This window comes from Amphibalanus amphitrite, unplaced genomic scaffold (genome assembly GCF_019059575.1).
Source record: "Amphibalanus amphitrite isolate SeventyFive unplaced genomic scaffold, NRLGWU_Aamphi_draft 000720F_arrow, whole genome shotgun sequence".
Lineage (NCBI taxonomy): Eukaryota > Metazoa > Arthropoda > Thecostraca > Balanomorpha > Balanidae > Amphibalanus > Amphibalanus amphitrite.
In genome coordinates, this window is record NW_024882214.1 from 205,098 (window position 1) to 229,409 (window position 24,312).

General features: G+C 50.6%; 1 protein-coding gene across 2 annotated transcripts; it reads right to left on the reverse strand.

Moving 5' to 3' along the window:
• Positions 1-634: 634 nt before the first annotated feature.
• On the reverse strand, positions 635-16,741 carry LOC122365176 (zinc finger X-linked protein ZXDB-like). 2 transcript variants are annotated; one of them, XM_043336165.1, is made up of 15 exons: positions 16,690-16,741; positions 13,838-14,677; positions 13,485-13,675; positions 13,246-13,332; positions 12,818-12,990; positions 12,396-12,579; positions 11,981-12,158; positions 11,535-11,704; positions 11,094-11,217; positions 10,653-10,777; positions 9,943-10,056; positions 9,240-9,435; positions 4,952-5,013; positions 1,209-1,810; positions 635-760 (listed from the first exon to the last, which is right to left on the reverse strand). In XM_043336165.1, the coding sequence occupies exons 2-14, from the start codon at positions 14,643-14,645 to the stop codon at positions 1,736-1,738; spliced, it is 2,487 nt and encodes an 828-aa protein (XP_043192100.1). In that variant the 5' UTR covers positions 14,646-14,677; positions 16,690-16,741; the 3' UTR covers positions 635-760; positions 1,209-1,735. The 2 variants fall into 2 exon arrangements, with proteins under 2 accessions (XP_043192100.1, XP_043192099.1); XM_043336164.1 differs by having other exon boundaries at positions 16,663-16,738.
• Between the last annotated feature and the right edge of the window lie 7,571 nt (positions 16,742-24,312).

Genomic DNA, 24,312 nt, shown 5'->3' on the forward strand with positions numbered 1-24,312 from the left:
ACTCACGAACACATGACGCGTGGATAACGCATATCAGCTATCTCTTGGACTGAGATAGCTCGCGGCTGAAGCCGGATCAACCCGGCTATCAGCCGGCCGATACCGGGGACACCTGGGGCGCACATGGGCCGTCTGTGGCGCAGATCAAACGCTGCATCCCACTCACGGCTCCCATTGATCTAACAGAGCCGGCAAGCGCTGGGTTAATCGAGCCAGTCGTACGGCAGCGGGTCGGATCACGGATGGGACCAGACTAGACCAGTCTGAAGCAGACGATGAGATGAAACTAGGCCAGGCCAGACCGAGTCAGTTCAGACCGAACTTAGCCAGATGGGATCACACCTGATCGGATAGGAGTGGAACAGATCAGAGCGAGCCGTAATGCGCCACAACAGATCATATTGGCCATTAGAGTTGAGCCCACCCAATGCACCTGTGAGTCGTTCTGGGGATAACTTCCTTTGCTGCACGACGCTTTGTCGTAATGACCTAGACAAATATCAATATTCAGATGCTCGACTTGAGCAAGTTTGGACGAATGTTCAGACGAAAGTAGGTGGCTTTTATACAAGTCAATCCCATGAATGAATGGCTGGATTGCCGGATGATACGAAACTGCTAGAAAACCCATGCGTTATACAACTGTACATATATTTAACAGCGAGCAATCACATGTTAAAGATCTGGTATTCGTGAATCACACGATAGAATATGCCGATTATGTGTACACTTATTGCGAGGCAATATCCCAGTAACCCGGGCCCTGTTCAAGTGTCTGCGGCCGCCGCGGCTCCCGCGGCCAAAAAGGCGGAGCTTAGCTGGCGGCCAATCAGGCGAGAGCAGCATTCTGGGTAATGCGTAGCTCTTCCTGCGGCTCCCGCGGTCGCTCGGGAGCGACCGCAGGGAAACTTCGACATAAACTGCGCGCGTGAGACAAAACATTGTGGATTTCGCTCTTTGTTTCGGTTGATTTTATTATGTTGTTAAGGAATACTTGCTTCAAAAAGGTACTAATTGAAGTAATAAAGCCATTATAAAGCCATAACACACAGAATTTTGACCAGCATCTCCTTTCAAAACAACCGTGCCACTCTCGTCGTCGGCCGCAGCGGCCGCAGCCGCGAGGGTGTTCAACCTAACCGAAATTAGGCTCCGCCTCCCGGCCGCGGGAGCCGCGGCGGCCGCAGAGCACTTGAACAGGGCTCCGGATTCCGGGATCTCCGACACCAGTTCCCGATTCCGCCACCAGGGGCGACACTGTCGCCCGGCGAGCGAGGCCCAGGGAAGGAATCAACCCGCTTGCCCTTATCACATGAGATACCCTTTGTTTCTGGAACGGCCTCCACGGCGCCGCCTCACAAAACTTAAAACTTTCTTCTACAAAATACACGTACAGTTAACCGAGTGACGATCATCATATGGAGTCCAATACCACTTGATTTCTCTACATCCAACGGATATGCTGGCCCACGCGACTAGCGCGCCACAGCAGCTGCCAGTACTCAAGGGAACATCCAGTTGGAGAGCTGATCCATCTGGCACTAGGGTGCCAATGGACCCTGCTGCTAGTAGCTAGCCACCGAACTATGTATTGGTCACTAATCTGAGTCAGAAAATCGACCGACGGAAGCTGTTATATCGACCGGTGGCGGCGCAGGCAGGGAGCAGGGTAAATTTGCTTAGGCAGATGATGAAGTCTTCACTAGGCGAGGTTGCGATGGTGGTAGAGTATTTGTTAGGTTAGATCGCTCAGGTTGATGGTCGAACCTAGCAGATCTGAGTCACACAGAAGCAGAGAAGGCTCCTCCTCCTGGAACGCAAACAATACACATACAAACATACGCCCGCATTTCGTGACTTCTTCAATCAGCAACTGAGTGGAAAATTGATTTTATAGTAAAAGAAAGACGCAAATGAGCCCTGATCCCCCCACGTTGTGACCAATGCTATTGAATTTACCACAAACTATTCGTACTATAGTTCACGAAACTAGTTCGATAGAAAAGCGATTTGTCGACAGAAAATACTCCAATCGTTTCAGAAACACAAAATAGTAGACTCCATTGAGGATTGCAGTGAGGAGAGACATCATACCAGAGAAAAAAAATTACCTCTTCGTATGATTTTCAGAGCCATCGGGATTCAGGATATTGACGCTCCCAAAGCACCAGGATCACACATAAAATATGGCCTCGAAAGCCGCTAAATGTGTCCATCATCGCCTTACTCACACCTGACTCCCGGCGAAACTTAAATCGGCCGTCCGAGTGGTGCGTCCCATCATCAACCAGGCCCATCATAATGATAAAAGAAAAGAAATAGTAAACAAATCGTGGTAGGTGACATGTCTATAAGTTCCGGAAATTCTCGACGTGATGTCTCAGCTTTTCATTAACATAACTAAATAACAAATCTTACTTCACACGAATATTTCCAAGGCTGGTCGTGCCATTTGCCGGACACTGAGGCCCGGTGCCAATTTCGAGCCTGGCTGGGCGCTGGTCAGTTGGTTCCGGCCGTGCCCACCCAGCAGAGAGCCATTTCCGACCCAGCCTGGCTCAAAGGACAGACACAGCGTGGGAGTCGGCAGCGTCACGCGTCACGCCGTCACGTCAGCGAGGACGGGGCGTCACGTCACGCCAGCGGGTCCGGATCAGGCCCGGCCGTTCGCACGCCACCATTAGTCGAATGGCGAGCGCGCGCGGGGGCGGCCAATGAGGATCAAATGAGCGCCGCCGGATGTGGGGGGGATTGCGCCATGCTGTGTGCATTATGGATAATGGCGGGTGCGGGAGATCCGTCCGCTGTAGCCCGTGACGCCTGAGCATGGAGCCCTCAATGCTGATTGGCTTATCTGTCAGCCGATGTGTCGCTGCATTTTGTGCTTGAAAGTTGAAATATTCAGATAGAAACCAAAAGAAGTTTAAAGGTAGTGTGCCACCTTCCAATGATTTCCCATTTTATTTTTCCTTGGATAAGAAGCTTCTGTTTTTACCTAATATCGCAAAAAAAATCAAAAATGGGCCTGGAATAGTGTCTTTTTTTTTTTGCCTAAAAGTTTATCGGTTTTTCGATATGTACATATAACAACTGTAGTGGGCTGACCTGCAAACAGGCGTCGGCAACAATCGCGAATGCGGCGCACATGTGACAATAAGCAAAGGTCATTATAGAGTTACAACGTACGGGAATGAGTTATCAGCTGTCTAATCGTAGACAACACAATGTCGAACTTAAATTGTAAGCCTGTATTGGTATTGTTTCTTTAATTTGGCTGTCGAACATTAATTTATGGTTTGAAATATGATTTTATGTAAAAAAAATGATATGAAACAGCCGTCTCTTAACCCTATTAGTGGCAGGGGGGGTTGTTTTTATCCACCCCTCAGGTTTTTCGGGAATATCTCCGAAACCGCTGAAGCTACGATGCTGAAATTTTCTGACTTTTCCTAAAACTAAATTGGGCACATTCCCTGAAAATTTCAAGTTCATAACTTTACCAGGGGCGGCTCCAGAGCACTGGGAATTGGGGGGTCCTATTCGTGAAGCGAGTCATTTGGGCGAAGATGACGATGCTGCACCAGTTTTACGAACAGTGAATGAAAGGTATCATTGATAACATATACAAAGTTATTGTGCATCCTCTTTTGACACGTTTTTGCTATAATAGGCGGATCCAGGCGTCCAAAAAGGGGGGTTATTTTTTCACCTCCCAACATAGGTGCCCTGACACCGCCTATGCATGACCAATACAATTTTAGTCGTTCTCTCATGAGAAAATTGTACCATAACAAGACCATTGCCACCCTTTTTAGAAACAGTACCAACAAAAACCTTATTTACTATACTTTTTGTGTACCCCCAATCTCAATGATCTGTATCCGCCTATGATTTTTGAAAATGCATATTTTTAGGATCCATGTGAATTCCTGGTTCATTCTCTATCGATCGGCAAAAGTTGCGTTAAGATTGGTTCAGAAACCTGGCCGTGATAAACAGTCTAAAATGTATCTGCAATTTGCCCGTTTTTACCCCCCTCTACCCCCCTATTGACATTTTTTAATTTTATTTTTTTTAGAAATGTAGATCTCGTTGAGCGAAATCGAATGCCGTTTGAATTTTGAAAATCGGCCCGTTAGATCTCGAGATATCAAGGGGGGGTCGTAAACAGCCCCCCCCCCCCTGCCACTAATATGGGGTAGCCAGGAGCCTGCCACTAATAGGGTTAAGTTATGAAGTAACCATCTCACCACACGAAAGTGGCAGAAATGACAATGATCAGCTGACGCATTTTTCTTGGCCGAAATCAGAGCGCGCGGCCCGACGCACCACCACCGCACCACAAAGTATGAGCAGAAGCCACCTAACACGCGTGTTCGAAACCGCAGGAGATGATGATGAACGGGTTTATCGTAACTTGATTGGATGAGCCTATCGGTAATAGCGATTTTAGTGTGTGCATTTATTGTTCATAGTGGTGTGAAATGTGGTTGGGGTACGACCGACAACCCGTCGGGGCGAATTTCGCACTGGGGTACTCAAAATTTGAAGAATTTAAGACGTTTCCATGAGTTTTGAAGTTATGGATAAGTTCTAAAAATCCGGTTCTCCTTATCCGGGTCATTAGCTCCATATGGTCCAAGAAAGCTGGCACACTACCTTTAAAAAATTCTTGAAGCGCATTTACTTCGATAACTTAACAAATTTTTACCAGCCGGCAGGCGGCAATAGATGCGATCCATCTTGGGGCCCAGTGTTAGCCTAGTTGACCCATCATGCTACTATGAAGGCAACATAAATCCACAAAAAGGAATAACCAGGTAGCATATAGCCGGTATTTCTTATTGCATCCAACGCCTACGTGTTCCTTTATGTGTGTTTCGTGTTCCCATCCCTCCCAGTTGGCCAAAGGTAGGAATGTCGGACGGGCAATAATCAGGTTCGTACTCACCAACACGGTTTCAACACTCAGCAGACCTGGTTCATACGGCTGAGAAAAGGCCTCGGACGGATCTGCCGGAAAGAAGTAGATAAGGACAGTCAGCAAATACGATGAAAATTACATACATACCGGAAGAGGATCACACATGAGACTTGGGAATATAGAACAGGTCAGCAGGGCCAGACGTAAGGCGGTGCTGCACCTGTGAACGGCAAGCGTCTAAAGAATGCGTCTAGTCGACTACAGAATGATGTTCCACTTTTCATAGGCAATTATTTGCCTGGAGTGGTAGGCTGTGCCGCATCACTCGGGCTGAGTTCACAAATTATAGCTTTGTCCCAATGCTCACAATCGACAGGCTTAATTGCGTGATAAACGGCACAACTTAGCGCTCCGGTCAACTGATAGTTTCTGAGGAGTGGAACAACATTCTGTAGTCGACTATACACACGGGTCTAAAAAAAAAAACACAACAGAAGCGAGTAAAACATGCCAAAGGGAACCAGCCACCTGTTACAATTCTCTGGGCAAATGACGCAGAAGTTTGTCGGCAAAGACAAACAAGATAAAGCCAGTTACAAATATGCTGGTAGCTTGGAAAGTTTGACGTTGCTGGTCCGTTCCAGCTCAGTATCTATATCCCAGAACTGTGGAGCTTTGAGCATCGCCATCACATCTCCACTGGTAACTTGGCGCAAACAGCGCCATATAGAGCTACCAGCGTCATATCATTGAATCCACTCAGCTGTCAACAACAAATACGAACCACAAACATAGAAAACCATCCACTCAGCTGTAAACAATAAATACGAACCACAAACATAGATAACCACAAACACATCTGTCGATGGCCAGATGCACGAAAACAACATAGCAGAGAAGCCACCTGGCAAGGCTCGTGGTTGTAAACAAAAATTTAACGGTCAGAAAAGACTTATCTTCTAACTTTTCTCTGTTATGTTATATCTTATCTCCATTGGCACAAAACTTTGTATTTTGTATGCGAAGCTGGGAATCGGTTAATACAATGGAAACTCATACTTGGATTGTGATAGACCCCTTCAGCTGGCTCGTCGGTCTCCCCTCGAAAGCCCCGCCCTGTCGAGCTGGACTGGCTGGCGAGCGCCGGCCACGCCCCAGGTCCGTCGGGAGGCTCCACGCCACCGGCCCAGAAATAGGCTTTCGATCGGAGCGTTTCCTGGGAGCGGCAAAGGTCAGCAGTTCCGGCGGCGGCGGCCACACAGCCGGTCGGCGTCTGATCCTGCCGCCACGGAGCTCAGACACCCAGCTGTGCCGACACCACAGACACCGCCGCAGACAGTCTGATCCGTCCCTCTCGGGCGCCCTGCAGTTCCGGGACACTCACGGGGCACCCCAGACGCCAAGCAGGCACCTGAGGTGCGTGAGAGCGCCCTCCGGTTCCAGGACTCTCAAGGGACATCCCAGACACCTCATACATCTGAGGACCGTCAGGGTGCCCTCCGATTCCGGGACACTCACGGGCCATCCCAGACCCCTACTGGACATCCGAGGCCCGCCTAGGCGCCCGCCGGTAATGTATTCGTCGTTCATCGGGTGCCCGTCGCGCCGGAGTGCTGCCGTGCAGTCAATGGCTGATCTCGGGGCAAATCGCGCCGGACCCGACCGGCCCGAGCGGGCATATCACCGACCAGATCGGGCCGCTTCACGTGTTCCCGACTGGGTTCCAGTAAAACAACGTAGCCGGCGTTCGGGGAAGGCCGGCCCCGGCCGGGGCTCGCATGCCGTCTCCGACGCACGATACGAAGCTATCGGCGGGCGGCGAGACTTCGGTCGAATGTCCGGCTACGCTACTGAGCTGCGAGAATCGCCGCTCAGCAAACTCAGAGAGCGGATCAGACGAGCCAATTGGAGTCTAACACGTATATAAAGCTCCGAGCAAACGCACACCCACGCAAGCGAATAGCATGCGAGTAGTGCCTTCATAAACGATCAATGTTAATGCTATGTTTCATCAATGTCAATTAACGGAAAAGGTAAAACAGGGAGCCTGTCCTCCTACGCATCACGCCACTAAAAAGCTGCTTTCTCCCACCATTCACTAGTTTAGCGGGAACGGACTTGCGCAACATGTGAATGGGGCCCGTGAGGGGTGGGTGGGACTGAAGAGGCCCCAGGAAACCCCTTCGTGCATGGCTCTCCGTGGCCCCACTAAATGACCACCATGACATCACTGAGCCGATTATAGCGTACTGAGGTGTCAGGTCGCAGAATTCACATACATGTCCTGCGTAGAACAAACTACTGCGTCAATGGATTACGTTCACTGTGGCCTGTGGGATATGAATGTTTAACTATACAACCAAGAGAGCGACAACGCTCGCGAGAAGGCGGAAAGGCTGTCCGCTTGGATATTGAACAAGTTCGGTACATCGGTTCCAGCCGCTTCACTAACGAGAGTACAACATAACAGGTGGCAGGTACACTCTGAAAACGAATATGATACACCTTAGTAGTTGGAACGATAGAAACTTGAGGTTTGTCTTGCCAAGAAGCGTCCGAGTCTTGTCAGTTCGTAGTTATCAGCCAATCAACAACACAGCACCAAAGACGGTCTGTCTAGGACTCCTGCTTCTGGAGACTTCCAAAGAAAATGTCCCAAGACCAAATGAGTAAACTTCATCAGAACGCCGTCGGAGACACTTCCCCAGAAGACCGTACAAATTGACACACACGATTTACAACCGCGTGACTAAAATAATCCTTCACATCACAGACTGTGTCAGAAATTTTTTACTTCTCCCTCTCCTTCTGTCCACTTCCAGTCACTGTTTTCGTCACACACGCGATACCCCCTCCCCCTTCCCGAGCATTGACTGATCCCCATTCTCTGCACCGATGCCAACACGTGGAGCCCACTATCGCCCTAGCAGCCGGTCGGTCCTGGCCCACGCACCCATCCCAGTTAACCGCTGCACGTTCCAACCGCAGCGACCGCGGAGAAACCTGCACGGGCCAGCGTCTGTCTGTACAGGTTCCACAAGTTCGGAGCGCGAGGAACGCGGCACGATCCCCAGTATCGATCGAAGGCCAGTTTCCATTCACAAATTACCAGAACACTGCCGACTGCAGGGCCGACATAGCAACAGGCCGGAGCAAGAGGAAAACACGGGAGTACCTACGACTTGATGAATGATGATATCCCTATCATAACCACAGATTCACCAAAATACAGCTGCAAATAGCAGACTGTTTTGAGAAGAAGCTTAATCCAAATTTTTACCCAGAAGGGCTGTTTAGTTCAGTGGGCTATCCTTCATAAAGACAAGTGGGCATATAAGAATGAAGTAGTGCCGAATCGCTCTCATTTTTTTTATATCTCATAAACATGCACATAACTGCATGACAGCTTCGAGCAATTGAACACTGACAGATACAGCGCACGATTTTGAAAAGCGTTAAAATTCGCAATGAGTACATACGCAGCACATCCAAAAAACGAAAAACATGAAAGCCAGCTTGAATTTGCAGAAAAATCTGATCACCAATACGAGGTGTGCCACGAGTAAAAGCCCAGCTGAGCCCAAACGCGGTTTGCCACTCAAACCAGCCGAATTCCGGGACCTGTTTGAGCATCGCTATTTCTTCAGTGGACGTGTCATTGCTCGATGATTGATTGATGACCTCCATACATCAAACCCCGTTTGACAGCGGCGCGTTCCATACCGGTGCTACCAGCCACTTATTAGGGCGAGTTTCCGGCGGCCGGCGGCGCGCGGGCCATGTTCGGCCAGCGGTGACCCGTGCCATCTGATCACGTGACCGAGACCGCACTGATAGCCGCACGAACGGGGCGGGATGGGGGGGGGGAGGGGCGTGCAGGCCTCCGCGCTTATATGGTATTGAATCACGTGATCAGCCGACCGGCGTGCTCGGGATAGGATGTTACCAGAAACGCAGACACGGGTCCGGTCCGTCTCATTTTACGGATCCCAGGCAGACATCTGCTACAAGTGTTTCACGGAACCAGGCGCTCAGATTGGATCACGATATGTAACAATTAACAATATTACGCAGTCGCAAAGTCGTAAAATATTCGTAAATTTTGGAACGGGAGTGCAAATGCAAAACAGGAACAGCTTAATGTCTAATTACAGAAGAGAAACGAGAAGCTGCGTTTAAAACAGGTATGAGGTAACCGAAGAGAACCCTCACTATCCCCGGCCTGGACAAACCAGCCTCCAAGACCAGGCCCCGCTGCATCAGCATTCCACGACCTCCCAACGCCAGACGGCGCCACCTACCACCCCTTCCTCACCTGCCATCGTGCCCAGTATCCGCGAGTAGCCGCCAGGGCGGCGCTGTCGGCCGGCGGGCGGTCTGCGCGGTCGGGGCCGGGACCGGCGGACCGTCAGGTGACAGCTGGTGATGTCGGTCCGCGCGCAGCCCGACTGGGCGGTCCGCCGCAGCCCGGCTGACAGCACGCCCACACCCATCCGGCGTAGCTCCCGGGCCTGGTGGAGGTACGGGGAGGGACAAATAGGGTCAGAGGGATGAACAGAGACATATGGGGATAGCAGTTCATTCACAGCCGTCCGGGCGGGTTACACTAGGAACAGCTAAGACTAAAGGCTGAAACAGACTCTTTCCGCGTTCAGGAAATCGCATGCGAGAGCCTATTCAAATACATTATAATTCTTCTCGCATCAATCGCTTGCGGGAGGTGCGTGCGATTGATGCGAGCGTGCTTCCATGTATTTGAATAGGCCCTCGCATGCGATTTCCTGACTGCGGAAAGAGTCTGTTTCAGGCTTTAGCACGACAATTCAAATCGAGCGAGCAGCCTTGAATAAAGATCGACTAGGCTTCAACTTTCGAAACCCAAAACCTGTATATAAAGAGGCAGATTTGGGGCATTCTTCCGACTCGAGCCCCCACATTCGTGAGCAATTTTCTCTCCCCAAAAGACCAGCACACTGTAGATAACCGACAACTCGCTAACTACGGGGGCGGCGACTAACCGTGTCTTTGGCCGTGTTGGTCTCTGCCAGAACGTGGTCGTAAGCAGCGGGCGACTGATCGGTGCCTGTGCCTGTCTCCGACGACAGCTCAATGCCCAGGCGGCGGCACTCCTCCTGTCGACAGAACACACGAGAGTTGAGATCGACGGACGACATCCTTCCACAAATAACTGACGACACTCATCCTGCGACAGAATAAGGACATTCCAGAGCGACGGCGAAGCTCGTCCTGCCCACAGGCAACCCTAGTCCTAAGACAGGCCATAGGTACGGGGAATGAGGGGATTATAACTGGCGATATTCTGCGACAAAACAGACAGTAGTCTCACGATAGACACGGGACTGAGCGACGGGCGAGACTCGTCATGCGACAGACAAGGGGAATCAGCAAACGACAGATAGTTGTGGCTAGCAGTCATGCGGCTGTGGTCCATCAATCAGAAACTGGATATCCCGAATCGAGTTCCATATTGCAGCATTTAGATAACTAGCGCATCTGGGTTTATTTAATGAAATTCAACACCTAATGGCATAACATCAGACATTGCAAAGTCGGCGACATTTACTATCAATAAATATTTCAGAAGCCAATGCAAAACTCGAGGCCTGAGCCACATTCAACTCAATGTTGCCTGTTTGTGACATCAACGACCCATGCGACTTCACCAGGCTGACTGTGCCTTCATTGGCCTCGCTGCAGCCTCACTGACCTCTGTGACGTCACATTTGACGAGGACCTCTGATGGTCCGGAGTCGGTTTCCACCTCGAAGGGCACGTACACGGTGTAGGTCTGTTCCGCGTCTGGGTCTCCGTCTACCCGTATCGGCTCGCCCTCTGCGGGATGGGGAAAGATCAGTCAGTAGGGAATAGAAAAGTCTTCGGACATCTGTAGACTGGAAAGACAATGAAAATGAAGGAAAGACACTCTGGTCAGATGACAGATGCAAGGGATGCCTAATGTTTTACATAATGCCTTATTGTGCTAATGAGCATAATATGTAAGTAATGCCAAAGAAAACCAACGGTGGCAACAGTCACACCAGCACAGCTCTACGTGCAAGCAGGTACACAAATCACATAAGAAATCGCATCAGAGTCACAACACCACCAAAACACACGGGTCGGCCCTGTACAGTGTACAGTCACTCACCATCCACCCAGTTGAGACTCTCCGGGTTGAACTTGGACTTCTTCTTCCTTATATCCGCCTCGTCCTCCTCCCTGGTCGAGGACTGAGGTTGGAGGAGCTTGGAGCTGGAGGTGCCGTGCACGTCCTATGGGGGCGTCAGGGACAATCACATACTGGACCAGCAGGGCGATAGCACGGCGGTAATGGCATGACAGAACGGAGGTGTGTTTGGGAGCTGACAGATCAAAATAGTCATCTTTTTTGGACACCATTCTTATATGGACACAGGACTGACAATGTTAAGACAGCAATGGCCACCTAAAAAAGTCCAATTTCGATGCAACGCAATAAACCCTATGCTCAGAAAAGGAAAACGATTTATCCGTACCATGCTCATATTTTTCCGACCCTAGGCACAGATGCCGCAGCCTCGAGCTGTCCAACCACAACGGGCCACCTCACCTGCAAATGAATCTCCCGGTAGATTTCCGATTTGAAGCGCGCCTCACACATGGGACACGATACAAACGCGGCGCCGGGCGAGGCGGAGTCCGCCACCAGAGCGGTCAGGTCGTGTGCCGAGCGGATGTGTGTCGCCAGGGAGAACTGCTGGGTGAACCGGAGCTGGCAGCCTGACAACGGGACGGGGAGGGTCATACAGCCAGCTGTCGACGGCACAGGACGCTCGCAGCCGCCGAGAAAATGAGTGAGTAAAAGGGACAGACAGCAGGACTTAAGAGAGGCCATTGTGGATATATATTCGAGAAAATAACGTTAGAGACTAATGCAGAGTAAAATGGGGAAAAATCGGTAAAAGAATTCCTGGGGCCAGACTCAGATCCTAAAACGTCTTTTTATCATACCCGTAACTATCGAACTTTATGCGAACAGAGATCCCCGATACGTACCTTTTTGCGGGCACTGATAGTATCTGCCGAGGTGCAGCCGTATGTGGCCGCTCAGGTACTCCATTCGCCGGTACGACTTTTCACAGCCCACATAAGGACAGCGGTAGTTTCGCCGCCCCGTGTGTTGAGACAGGTGACGCTTCAGCTTGGCGTTTGATTCGAACGCCCACGAACACGACTGAAAGGATCAGACTGTTACAGAGACTGATAAGAGGCGAAGCGATGTGAGGAAGATATGAAGTATCTACCGATGCTACCTCTGAACTACGACCTACGCCTCGCTTATAACGGCGTTAAAAAAATCAATTATACTGAACCTTATGCTACCCAACACACGCTTCCCAGACCGGCCGGTCAGCCAGCTTCTTTCCCTTCCTTACGATCCATCGAACTCTCCCCCACCCAGCTCACTCACCGGATGAGTACATCGGTACTGTTTGACGGCGTGTCGCCTCTCGTGCGCCCGCAGCTGCTGCAGTCCCGGCGCCGTGAACCCGCAGCCCGGGTACGTACACGCGCTCTCCGACTGCTTCTCGTGCCAATCCAGGTGACGCTTCAACCCGGCAGCCATTCTAAACACGCGCTCACAGTGGGGGCACCTGTAACGAGAGGAGACATGGAGGCTGATAGAGATGACGACGACAAAGACATCGAAAGCGAAACAAACCATTACGCCAGCTTTCATGGACCCATACCTAATGGAAGAATACCTTTCCCAGCATTACCCCAGCTTTCAAGAACCAGATATGAGCCCATCCGTTAAGCACCGAGCACGGTACCCGAATACCAACCACCTCACTCGTTTACTACCACGCCCTTAGCAGAATCCTCCCTCACCTGTATAGAGCTACCGACGGGGGTGGATCGTCATGCTCGGCATCATCGGTAAAGCCAGCGACGGGGTTGGGTGTCGGCGGCGGCGGGAGCGAGGTCAGGTCGTGTATCCTCAGTCGATGTCGCATTAGGTTAGTGCGAGTTCGGAACACCGCTGGGCAGCCGGGCTCACCGCACTGAAACAATACCGTAGAACGTCAGTGGAAGTAGTCTTAGTTAGTGACTCAAGGGGCGAGCACAGGGTTATAACGAGCTGAAAACGTATACTGCAGTTATAGCTCACGCTTACTACGGACAGCTCCGATGAAGTGATGACAGAGAAAACAACACCATTCCCTAAAAATAATTTAAAATGACGATGATTCCATGCAGTGAAAGCAAAATACACATATCGTCAGATATCATCGTCAAGTGAGATCGTCCCCGCTGACCTTCAAAGAAGCCTGCGTATGGGTAGCCTCGTGGCGATTCAGCTTGCCTCGCTCGAAGAACTCCCATTTGCAGCCCTCTTCTTTACACTGAAAAATAGAGATGGAACATGGTTTGAGGACACCCAGTGAAACATGCAAATGCTAACAACATTAATTAGTTCGGACATGGACACTGGACATTTGCTGAGTACTCAAAACGAGATCACGAGTGACCGTCATCGCTTCCGAGTTCCACCGACCTTGTAGGGTTTGTAGTTTCTGTGTTGCAGGATGTGGACTTTGAGCTTGAACACGTTCACGGTGGCCACCTGACAGCCGGGCTCCGGACACGTCATTGCCTTGGTCTTTTCGTCTCGACTCGCCTCCAGGGCGGCCAGGTCAATGCCGAGATGACGCATCGCCTCGCTCATCACTGGGTCGTCTTCAGCCGCTTCAAGACACAAACGGTACATTTGATGTACGGGACATATCGTAGGAAAACAAGGCACATATGGTAGCAGATATGATCAAGAAGAACAGACCAAAAGTGAACAGCAGATAAAACCATAATCCCGTGTAGCGAAGAGCCAATCTACACTGAAGTCCAACTCACCGTCCTTCGAATCTGAATGTGATTTCCTCCTCTTGCCGGGTGCCGTCTCGGCTGACCGTTTACTGGCGCCCTTTGGAGACAGCGTCGCACACTTCTCCTCGCCTTCTTCTAGACCACCCTCTGTCTTAATCTCAGGGACAGGAGTGGTGGCAGCAGCGGCGACAGCAGCAGCGGCTCGACTCCGCCGCCGCTTCTGCTGGAGGGCGCGCAGCACTCGCGACGCCTGCGTGAGGTCGGCAGTGGGCAGTACGAACGACTGGCGGCCGCGGGGTGTGCTGATGGTGATCACCGTCCTGCCCTGCTGTTTGTTGGTCACCACTGATATGGAGGCCACGGGAGGCGGCCGGGGCGGCTCCGGCGGCGCTACAGCGGCCTCTGACGGCTGCGGCTGGGTAGCCGGAGCTGGCGGCTGTTCCCCGAACAGCTCGGCACCGGCGAGGGCGCTCAGATCGACCGGATCAGGTTCGAGCGGCGCGTCTGGCGGGCACAGGAAGCCCAGCTCCAGGTCCTGCGAGAGCTCCTGTAGGGAGACGCCGCCGTCGCCGCTGCTGGCGCCTTTCAGACTGGACAGCTCGGTGAGAAAGTCGAGGTCGAACTCAAGCTCGCTGCTGAACAGGCTATCAATGTCGAGCCGGCTCTCGACCACCGGCTCCTCAGTCTGATCTGCCTGCAGCTGCTGCAGCCAGGCGTCCAGGATAGTCTGCGCACTGCCATCAGCCGCCTGAGTGCCGCTGGAGCCGGAAGAGCCAGCCAATTCTGACGGCAGCTGGTCCATCTCTGAACGAGCAGGCCCCAGGAGTGGGTCCATCTTGTCTGAGATTTGTACTGTCTGGTGGATGGCTGTAACAGATCAGGTTCAATAATCAAACATAAGGCAGAGCTAAAAGGCCCATGCTGCAAAAATGCATGCAATGCCTGCAGAAATAAGCATGTCTATAAGCCTGTGTAACTTCCTGCCTTACATACATAAATTTCAGCTATGTATTCCACAAAGAATCTTCCCCAAAACACAAAACCTTGTAAGAAGAAATACTCCATAAACTAGCAGTGGTACCGTACTACTCTGTTACTGTCCCATGCTTATTGCTTTCAGGCTGAGACAGTCCTTCTCCTACATCTCGCTGTTTTTAGGCACTTTTGGTCCTATAGCCTGTAGATAATATGAATCATTGCTTACAGCCCTATTAATGCAGGTTTTTTATCTATCCAAGGCCAAGGCCGTTCTAGTGCGCACCTCTGAATCCTGGGGACTGCATCTAAACGCCAGTAAATGCGCCGTGCTAAGATTCTTCAGATCCTCCCGGAACCTATAACAGGTGCCCACCACCCCCTATGTCCTTAATGGGAACCCGCTACCCTTTGTCAGCTCACATCCTGACTTAGGGGTTACAGTGGACATATCCTTGAAGTTCCACCTACACATTGAATCCGTCGCTCACAAAGCCTCAGGACTCTGCCACAGCTTCCTCAAATCCACAGTGTGTCGCAATCCTGATTTCATGACATTCCTTTTCAAGACCCACGTCAGACCAGTTATTGAATATGGTTCGTGTCTTTGGAACACAGGCTACGTGGAGGATGCTCGGAAACTCGAACGTGTCCAGAGGCAATGGACTAAGCGCGTGGAGTCACTATCAGACTTAACTTATGCAGAGAGACTGAACAGGCTAGGGCTCTACTCTGTACAGGGAAGGCTGACTAGGGCTGACCTCATCCAGTACTGGAAGATTGTGAATGGTCACAGCTGTATAAGTCCAGACTCCATGTTCACTCTAACCGACTGCAGCGTCACCAGAGGTCACAGTCGTAAGATTTATGTGACCCGTTCGTGCACTGATGTACGTAAGCGCTTTTTCTCCAAACGATGTGTTAACCTCTGGAACAGCCTCCCTGAATCTGTTGTTACTGCTCCGGACATCCAGTCCCTACAAGAGGGGTCTAGAGCAGCATATCCCAGACAAACTCGTAGAATATTTGTAAAATCGCTCGTTATATTGGTATTCTCTGTATGTATTATCGCTAACATGAAATGTATCTATTGCCTGTCATAGGTACTGCAGACACACATTTCCAGTTCTCATTCTTGTGACCTACGTTGCCAAACTGGAACAACTATATAGCATGTTTTGAACTGGCGTGTCTTGTGAGACAGGGTTCCTATCCTTCCTAGCTAAAAATGATTTTAAAAGCTCATCTTTCAATCAAGTGTAACTGATAGAAGCCTTCAAGTAGATTAGGTATCATCAGAAGACTCAAGCCTGCAGTGAATGCAGACTGTGATTGACTAGGAGATTGCCAATTGGCAATTGACAAGTGATAGCTCAATCATTAAATATTGGTAATGAAGCCTTCTTTCATATATTCTGCAATGAGAATGGGGATATGACAGGTTATTCTATGCTGGGAAACTTAGAATGGCACCTGTGTACATAATTTTCCTCATGCGCGATGAACAAGCACATTGAATTGCATAGCCCTCAGCTACGACTCTGCGTACTTGTATACAAGCCACAAGGGCATGGAGCCACACAAGCCAAGCGATGTCCATTTAAACAAGGATTAAAAACACTTTTTTGACTGCCGCACCATCAATTTTATAGTTTTATTGTATTCCTATTAAGCACCTGTTCACCTATTCACCTATCATAAGCACCTATAACCGCACCTATTCCTATTCCAACTCAATACATGTAAACAAACTAGACCATCAGTGTTTCCAGACGTAGCAAAATCTATGAGACTCAGACTGAAATGTTCCCAAAACAGGTAATTATGTGCATTATCATTTAAAGCAATCGTAATCATAAGTATTCAAAAACACTCACCAACAGTACCTACGGCATTGACAGTACCTATACTATTCTCCAAAAACGCCCACAAACTACTTCAGCCAACAAATCCAAGAAATGTTTTATTTTAGCACATCCTAAAGAACTTTCAATAAAGATGCATGACGTCATAGAAGATGTGGAGTGCTACAGCAAGTAAAATATTTTGCTCATCATTTTCGTTATGTTTCTTCGGGGCCATTCGTAAATATTTTTATTGAAGTTACATAACTTTTTGCAGTTGATTGCTCAGTGCTATTGCTAGTTCTATTGCTCGATAAGTCGATACATCAAGCAATAGAACGACTCATGACGTCATATTTACCACGAAAATAACCGAGCCAACAAAATCAGACAAGTTTTGCGTGGCGCACTGCGGCATATTTTGCAAATGTGAATGAAGAAAGCAGCTACTGAATTATTATTTCGGTGAAAGCACATGTTATGAACCTTCAGACCAAGGTCACCCAAGGTCAGGTGACCAACTCCTTTCAAGTGACCTCATCTCATTCAGAGTTTTAAAGTCTGCTGGTTTCGTGATAATATAGTCTCGCGTTGTGTATATTTAATCATTTAACTTAGTCATTGATCTTACGGTAGTAGGTCTCACAAATCTTAAATCAATCATGAATCATAAATGCAAAATCTTAGCTTTATATTCTTCGATCCTTTGATTCACACTTAATTCACAACATTTCATCCCAAGTTCCCCCATTTCCTCCTCATCTTCGACTTGGCCTCATTTTTGGCTTAAGTCTTTTTTCTTGCGGAGGACGGCTCGCGCTATAGAGGCAAGAGTACCGCTAAAATGCTCGTAAACATTCTCCCCCACCTTGACCTTCTGCACCATGAAGGTCAATATACACAATGAATAGGCACAGTTGCAACTTGCAAGTTCACTCGATCACACCGCATTGCAGTTCGATAGTGTCGACGCCACAGTATGTTTAAGCCGTCCGTTTCACGGGCAGCCTTACGCCGGGGCAGATTCTAGATGCACCAGCTTCACCACGGGTCTCGTGTAGACCTTCCCTTTACATTGGACATCTACCACCCTCACATGTCCATCAGCTCCAGGGTGCACCTTGACCACTCTGGCCAGCGGCCACTGACCCCTGGTGACCGATGACTCTGCCATCAGTACCACGTCCCCTACTGCCAGGTCTTCATAGGACGTCCTCCACTTTGTACGAGCTTGTAGCGAAAGCACATATTCTCGTTGCCATCTTTTCCAAAACGCTGCGACCAACTGTTGAACCAGACGCCACCTCTTCAAGTGACCTCTCGCGCCCTCGAGCCCGGTATCCGCTTGCAGCTGAATATGTCCCACCAAGAAGTGTGCAGGAGTCAGAGGCGGCTGATCAGTCGGGTCGGCTGACAGCGGAGTCAGCGGACGCGAGTTCAGAAGAGCCTCAGCGCGACATAAGGCAGACTGTAGCTCTTCATCGGTGATGCTTGTGGTCCGCAGAGAGCTGTACATAGCACGTTTCACGGACTTGATGAGGGATTCATAAACTCCTCCAAAATGAGGCGCAGCGGGAGGGTTGAAGTGCCAGCGGATACCTCTCGTGACTCCTTGCTTGTGGATTTTACGCCTGTCCAGAGCATCTGACGTTTTCTTCAGCTCTTTTTCGGCACTGACAAAGTTCCGGCCATTGTCACTCCAGATGTCCTCAGGAACACCCCTTCTTGAGGTGAATCTGTCCAAGGTGCACAAAAACGAGTCGGTGTCTAAACCATACGCCATTTCCAGGTGCACTGCTCTAGTTTGAAAGCAGGTGAAAAGACAGATGTATCGCTTTGTCTTCACTCTTCCTCTTTCGTTTTTTGTTTCCACTGGCCCAGCGAAGTCTACACCGCAGTGGGAAAATGCTCTGTACGTCGGCTTCAGCTGCTCTTTCTTCATCGGGGCCATTATTTGCGCTCCAGTCTTCTCGCGCCTTCGTTTGCACTCAGGACACGTCCGAATGCATCTCTTGATTTCTTCTCTTGCGCTGACCAACCAAAATGTCTGTCTCAGCTCAGCCAGATTGTGTTCTACCCCGAGCTCGTGGTCAAACTTATCGTGGATATGTCGCACGATGAGCGCAGACACTGCATGCCTCTTCGGGAGAACGTAGGGATGTCTTGTGTTGTACGGTAGATCTGCATGGCCTATTCTGCCTCCCACTCGTATGAGACCATTTTCGTCTATGAACGGGTTCAATCTTTGTAGGCGGCTTTCTTTTCCTCTTCCATCTCGCCGCTTCTTAGCGCGCCCTTGCGTGGTTTCTTCGTTCCTGTGGATTTCGAGCCAGCGACGTTCATCCTCGAAAGCATCTGTCTGTGCTAAACGCACCCAAAATACTTCAGCTGCGGTCACTTCTTCAACAGTCAGCTCGAACATGCTGGAAAGGCTGCTTTGTCCTCCACGTTTTCTGTTGTTCTTCTTCGGCCTGCACTGTTTTTCTGCTTCGAACTTGTGCCGATCCTTTCCTTTTTTCACCCTTTCTCTCAGAATTTGAATGAATCTTTGGATCCATGCTGTCACTCTGACCAGTCTTGTCCAGCTGGAATATCGTTCTGGGCGCAATCGATCCAGCGAGCCTGGTACTGAGCTGCTTGAGGCGAGTGTCTTTTGCTGCTGACGCTCAGAACAGAACTCAGAACTATCGAAGTCCATTCTCGCGAGGACTGGCTGGGGCGGCCAGTCTCCAGTGATAAGGAAGGCCGGGCCCTCCCACCACACTGCTTCGGACATCAGCACGTCCGCTGTGCACCCTCTGGATGCCAGGTCAGCAGGATTGGATGCTCCAGGCACGTGTCGCCACTGGGACGCATCCGTGTCGCTCCGGATCTCAGCAATACGGTTCGCCACGAAAGTCTTAAACCTTCTGGTTTCGTTGCTTATCCAGCACAGGACGTCCGTTGAGTCGGTCCAAAAGGTGACGCTCTTCAGAGGTATCTCCAGAGCTCTACATGTCTTTTTAGCCAGCCGAAGGCCCATAACCGCGCCAATCAGCTCAAGTCGGGGAATGGTTTGTGTTTTCTTCCGCGGAGCTACCCTTGCTTTTGCCATGACAAGTCTGGAAATAATCTGGTTCTTCGTCGTCGTGACCATGTAACACACAGCTCCATAGGCTTTCTCTGAAGCATCCGTGAAGACGTGAAGTCGACTTTCTTTCACCGGACTACCGGGTCCAGCGTCGTGCAAACATCTTGGCATGCACGCCAGACTGAGGTGCATGAGGCTTTTACACCAGTTCATCCACTGACGCCGTATTGTACCGGTGATCTCTTCATCCCACGTCAGCTTCAGATCCCATGTTGACTGAAAAAGAATCTTTGCGACTATGACAAATGGGACCAAAAATCCGAGGGGATCGAAAACTGAGGCGAGCTTCTTCAGACATGATCGTTTGGAGCACATCTGGTTCGGTTGTGTATCGTCCGCTACACTGACGGAGAACACATCTGACTCAGCATTCCACACAACACCCAGCGTCTTGACGCTAGGTAGCTCGTCCTGTTGGAGGTGTACGTGGGCACCAGGTGCTCTCTGGTCCTCTGGGATGGCTTTGAGTACGGACTTGCTATTTGTCAGCCACTTTCTCATCGTCATTCCGGCACCTTGCATGAGTTCATTGAGTTCGCGCTGCGCTTCCAAAGCGATATCTTCGTCTGTAAATGACGCCAATGCATCATCCATATATACGTTGTCCAAGATCACTCGGGAGGCGATCGGGTACTGTTCTTCGTTTTTCTTCGCGTGCTCTCTCATGACGTACTGGGTGCAGAACGGGGCCGCCGCGTTCCCGAACAGCCAGCGTTGTGCTTCGAAGATGTCTGGATGCCGGCTGACGTCGAAGTTTCTCCACAGGACGCGGTGGTACTGACGATCTTCGGGCGGGAGCTCTACTTGCAGAAACATTTCAGCTACGTCTCCCACAAGAGCCACCGAATGTTGTCTGAAGCGTAGCAGGATCTCTGTGAGGTCCGTGTACAGAGAGGGTCCTGGATATATCTCTGAGTTCAGACTTTTCCCCTGGTTCGTCGCAGCCGCGTCATAGACGATACGGAGTTTCGTGGTTGATTTATCTTCTCTCACTACTGGAAAGTGAGGCAGAAACCAACCGCCGCCGCCGCCAGCCATCCACTCTTCGTAACTGTATTTCTTCATGTAGCCCTTTCTCTCATAGTCCTCAAGTATTTGGTTGTATCTTTCGGCAAGGTCACCACCCTTTTTCTTCAGCGAGTTTTCGGTTTTCTCAAGCCGCGAGGCGGCTGTTTCATAGTTGCAGTGCAGAGCTGGCCTCCCTCTTCTCCACGGTACTCCGATCTGGTAGCGTCCACCGGAAAACTGCAGACTGGCAGCTGCCTTTTCTTCTGCCATCCTATCTTCGTGTGATGTCGGCGTGCCGTCTTCGTTGTTGCCACCCATCCAGTCTATATCTGACATTTTGTCAAATGCCTGAATGATGTCTTCTTTGTCCAGCTGTGCAGCTTTCGTCCTTAGTGTGCGAGCAAAGTTGGAGATGTTGTTGCCATTTTCTTCTGCATGTCTCATCGGTCCGAACGCCACCCAACCGAGAGGCGTCTTTAGAGCTGCTGGTTCGCCATCTCTACCTTTCCTCGTTTCTTCTGGAACGAACAGACTCAGAGTTTGCGGACTGACTCCTATTAGCATGTCCACACCCTGCCTTCTGGACACATTTGGGAAACTTATATCGCTCAGGTGAGGCCACTTCGTTTTCAGAGCTGCCCAATCAAAGACTTCAGACGTGCTTGCCAGATCTTTCGTAATGAGTGCGGTTATGTCTGCTTTGAACCGGCCATCGGTGCCTTGTATGGACACATTCGTCTTCTTCATGTTCACTGGCTCCTGACCACGAACGGTCGTCAGGTTGAGCACGCACTCCTCACCAGTCACACCAATTTCAGCGGCCGCTGCTTCACTCACGTATGATGCATCCGAGCATGGGTCAAGCAATGCATTTACCATCAGGCTGTGCTTTCCTGCTTGCAGTACCACTGGCACTGTCTGGAAAACCACGGACTGCGTCGGGGATGATGTTGCCAGGGCTCGATTGCTGTGGGAAGTTTCTCTGGGCCCGGCTCCTCGCTGGGGAGAGTTGATGACAGGATCGATCGCTTCTTCTTGCTTGGTGGTGTCTCGATAAGCTGCGTGCAACAAAGAGTGGTGGTTTCCTCTGCAGTCGCCCACTTCGCAGTTCTTAGATGCGGTGCAAGCTCGAGACATGTGCCGTTGTCCTAAACACCGGTAACAGAGACCTTTTTCTCTGCAGACGGCCAGCCTCTGAGGTAAGTTCATGGCATGGAACGTCTGACACTTCTCATGAGTATGCTGGCCACCACATACAGCACACAACAGCTCTGCTCCTCTCGCCTGATATGTTGCTGCTCGTCTTTGGGGAGCTCCAGCTCTTGGCGGTCGTCTTCCTCTCGTCTCAGATGCTTTCAACGTTTTAACTTCATCCGATAAGAATTTTCTCAAGTCGTCCAGCACCATTGTTTTTCGTCCTAGGTAACGAACGAGATTCTCCTTTGCTTTTACCGGCAGTTTCTCCATCATGACTGGGCACAGCATCCTTTCATATTCGCTGGCATGGACTTCCAGAGCCTCCAGTTCTCTAACATGAGCCTCCAGCTCAGTGCGGAATTCTTCGAGATCGCAGCATGAGTAGGCACCGCACTTCAGGTCCACAAAGGCTAGCATGTGGGCATCAATGATGACGTCTGTGTTTCCATATTTTTCCAGAAGAATATCTACTGCCACAGGATAGTTGTCTGCTGCCACTCTGAGCCCGGTTATGGTCTTCAATGCCGCTCCTTTTAGTTGTGCTCTCAAGTACTGGAACTTCTCTGCGTTGGTTATGTCGTGTCTGTCGTGGACAGCAGATTTAAAAAGGTCCCAGAAGGTGTAGAAATCCATGACATCACCCGAGAATGTTGGAAGCTCCAGCTTTGGCAAATTACTTAGCTGGCGAGGTTGTGTTTCTTTGTTGGGGTTGGTGTTCGTAGGCGGCTGGGGGCTGCTATCGAAACTGGGTTCGCATGCTTTTTTAACTTGCAGCAGCACAAAGTCGTATCGTGCTATACACTCGCCAGCGTCTTGGATCTCTTCAAGTAAATCATCTTCAGCTGCCAACCCCTCGATCTCGTCGTCCAACGTCTTGATTTTTTCTCTCTGTTGCTCTAAACTGGCTGCCTTGACGAGCAGGGTGTCCCTGTCCAGCGACGCCTCACTTAAAAGGCCATCGATATCATCAATAATTCTCTGGCAGTAGGCTCGATGTCATTGGCGGACTCTCTTCTTTCTTCGGGAAGTATCGGCATTCATTGTGCGCTATTACGTTAATGACTCTTACGTTAATTTGAACTCAATATTAACTAAATATTGAACCCCGCATCTGGGTCACTGGTACCAAATGGTTTCGTGATAATATAGTCTCGCGTTGTGTATATTTAATCATTTAACTTAGTCATTGATCTTACGGTAGTAGGTCTCACAAATCTTAAATCAATCATGAATCATAAATGCAAAATCTTAGCTTTATATTCTTCGATCCTTTGATTCACACTTAATTCACAACATTTCATCCCAAGTTCCCCCATTTCCTCCTCATCTTCGACTTGGCCTCATTTTTGGCTTAAGTCTTTTTTCTTGCGGAGGACGGCTCGCGCTATAGAGGCAAGAGTACCGCTAAAATGCTCGTTAACATCTGCCATAGCTACACCGAGTCACCGATCGCTTTGAAACTTTCAGCGATTGATAAGAGCAACAGTACACTCCAACTCAGGGGCAAATTGATGTTCTACAACTCTTTATCCACCGGGTTCCTATGGCTCAGCATTGGCAGCAGCCACCTGGTACCGGTAGACTGTGCCGCTTCACTTACTTGTCAAGCGGCACAGCCTACCACACCGTATGACACTGGTCTGGGTCGGTGGCTGGATGATGGTGATGCGGGCCGCCTGTGACGTCAGCGCAGCGGTGAGGGCCGAGCCCGGAGGCACGGCTCGGGTTGTTGTTGTTGTTGTTGTTGAATGTTGTTGTTGTTGTTGTTGTTGTTGTTGTTGTTGGTCTCCTCGGGTCGGCTCACGGCCGACCGTAGCCCAACGGCTCTTGGTGACTGAGGTAGCCGCGGCTCAAGGCCGCCACGGCCCCGCCGTCCCGAAGCTCAAGCTGCGTAGTGCGTAGGGTCCGGCCTGATATTGCCGAGTAGACGGAGCCTCGCGCCAGCCAAGCACGGACACCTCAGCAGTACGTGCTCTGGCGTGTCCGGGCCCTCGCGACACACCAGGCAGCGCGCCGCCGGGCAGACCAGGTCGCTGCACTGTGGGCAGTCGCGCTGGGGGCGGCGTCCAATTCTGAGCAGGTAGCCCTGCGAGCGGCTCCAGTGCCCCCCCCCCCCCCCCCGCGCAGCTGGTGGACGTTGACCGCCTCGTCGCGAGACTCCAGGAGCACCGGCATCGGCATCCGGTCTCCCATGATGGTTTTGAAGAAGCTGTCTGGCCAGCTGCGACGCCATGCCTTGGTGGCGGAGCGACCGACGGCCTTCACGATCGAGCGGACGTCCGTTGGGACGGCGTCTTGCGACAGGCTGGATGCCTCTTTAGCCAGCACGTCCGCTCTCTCGTTGCCGG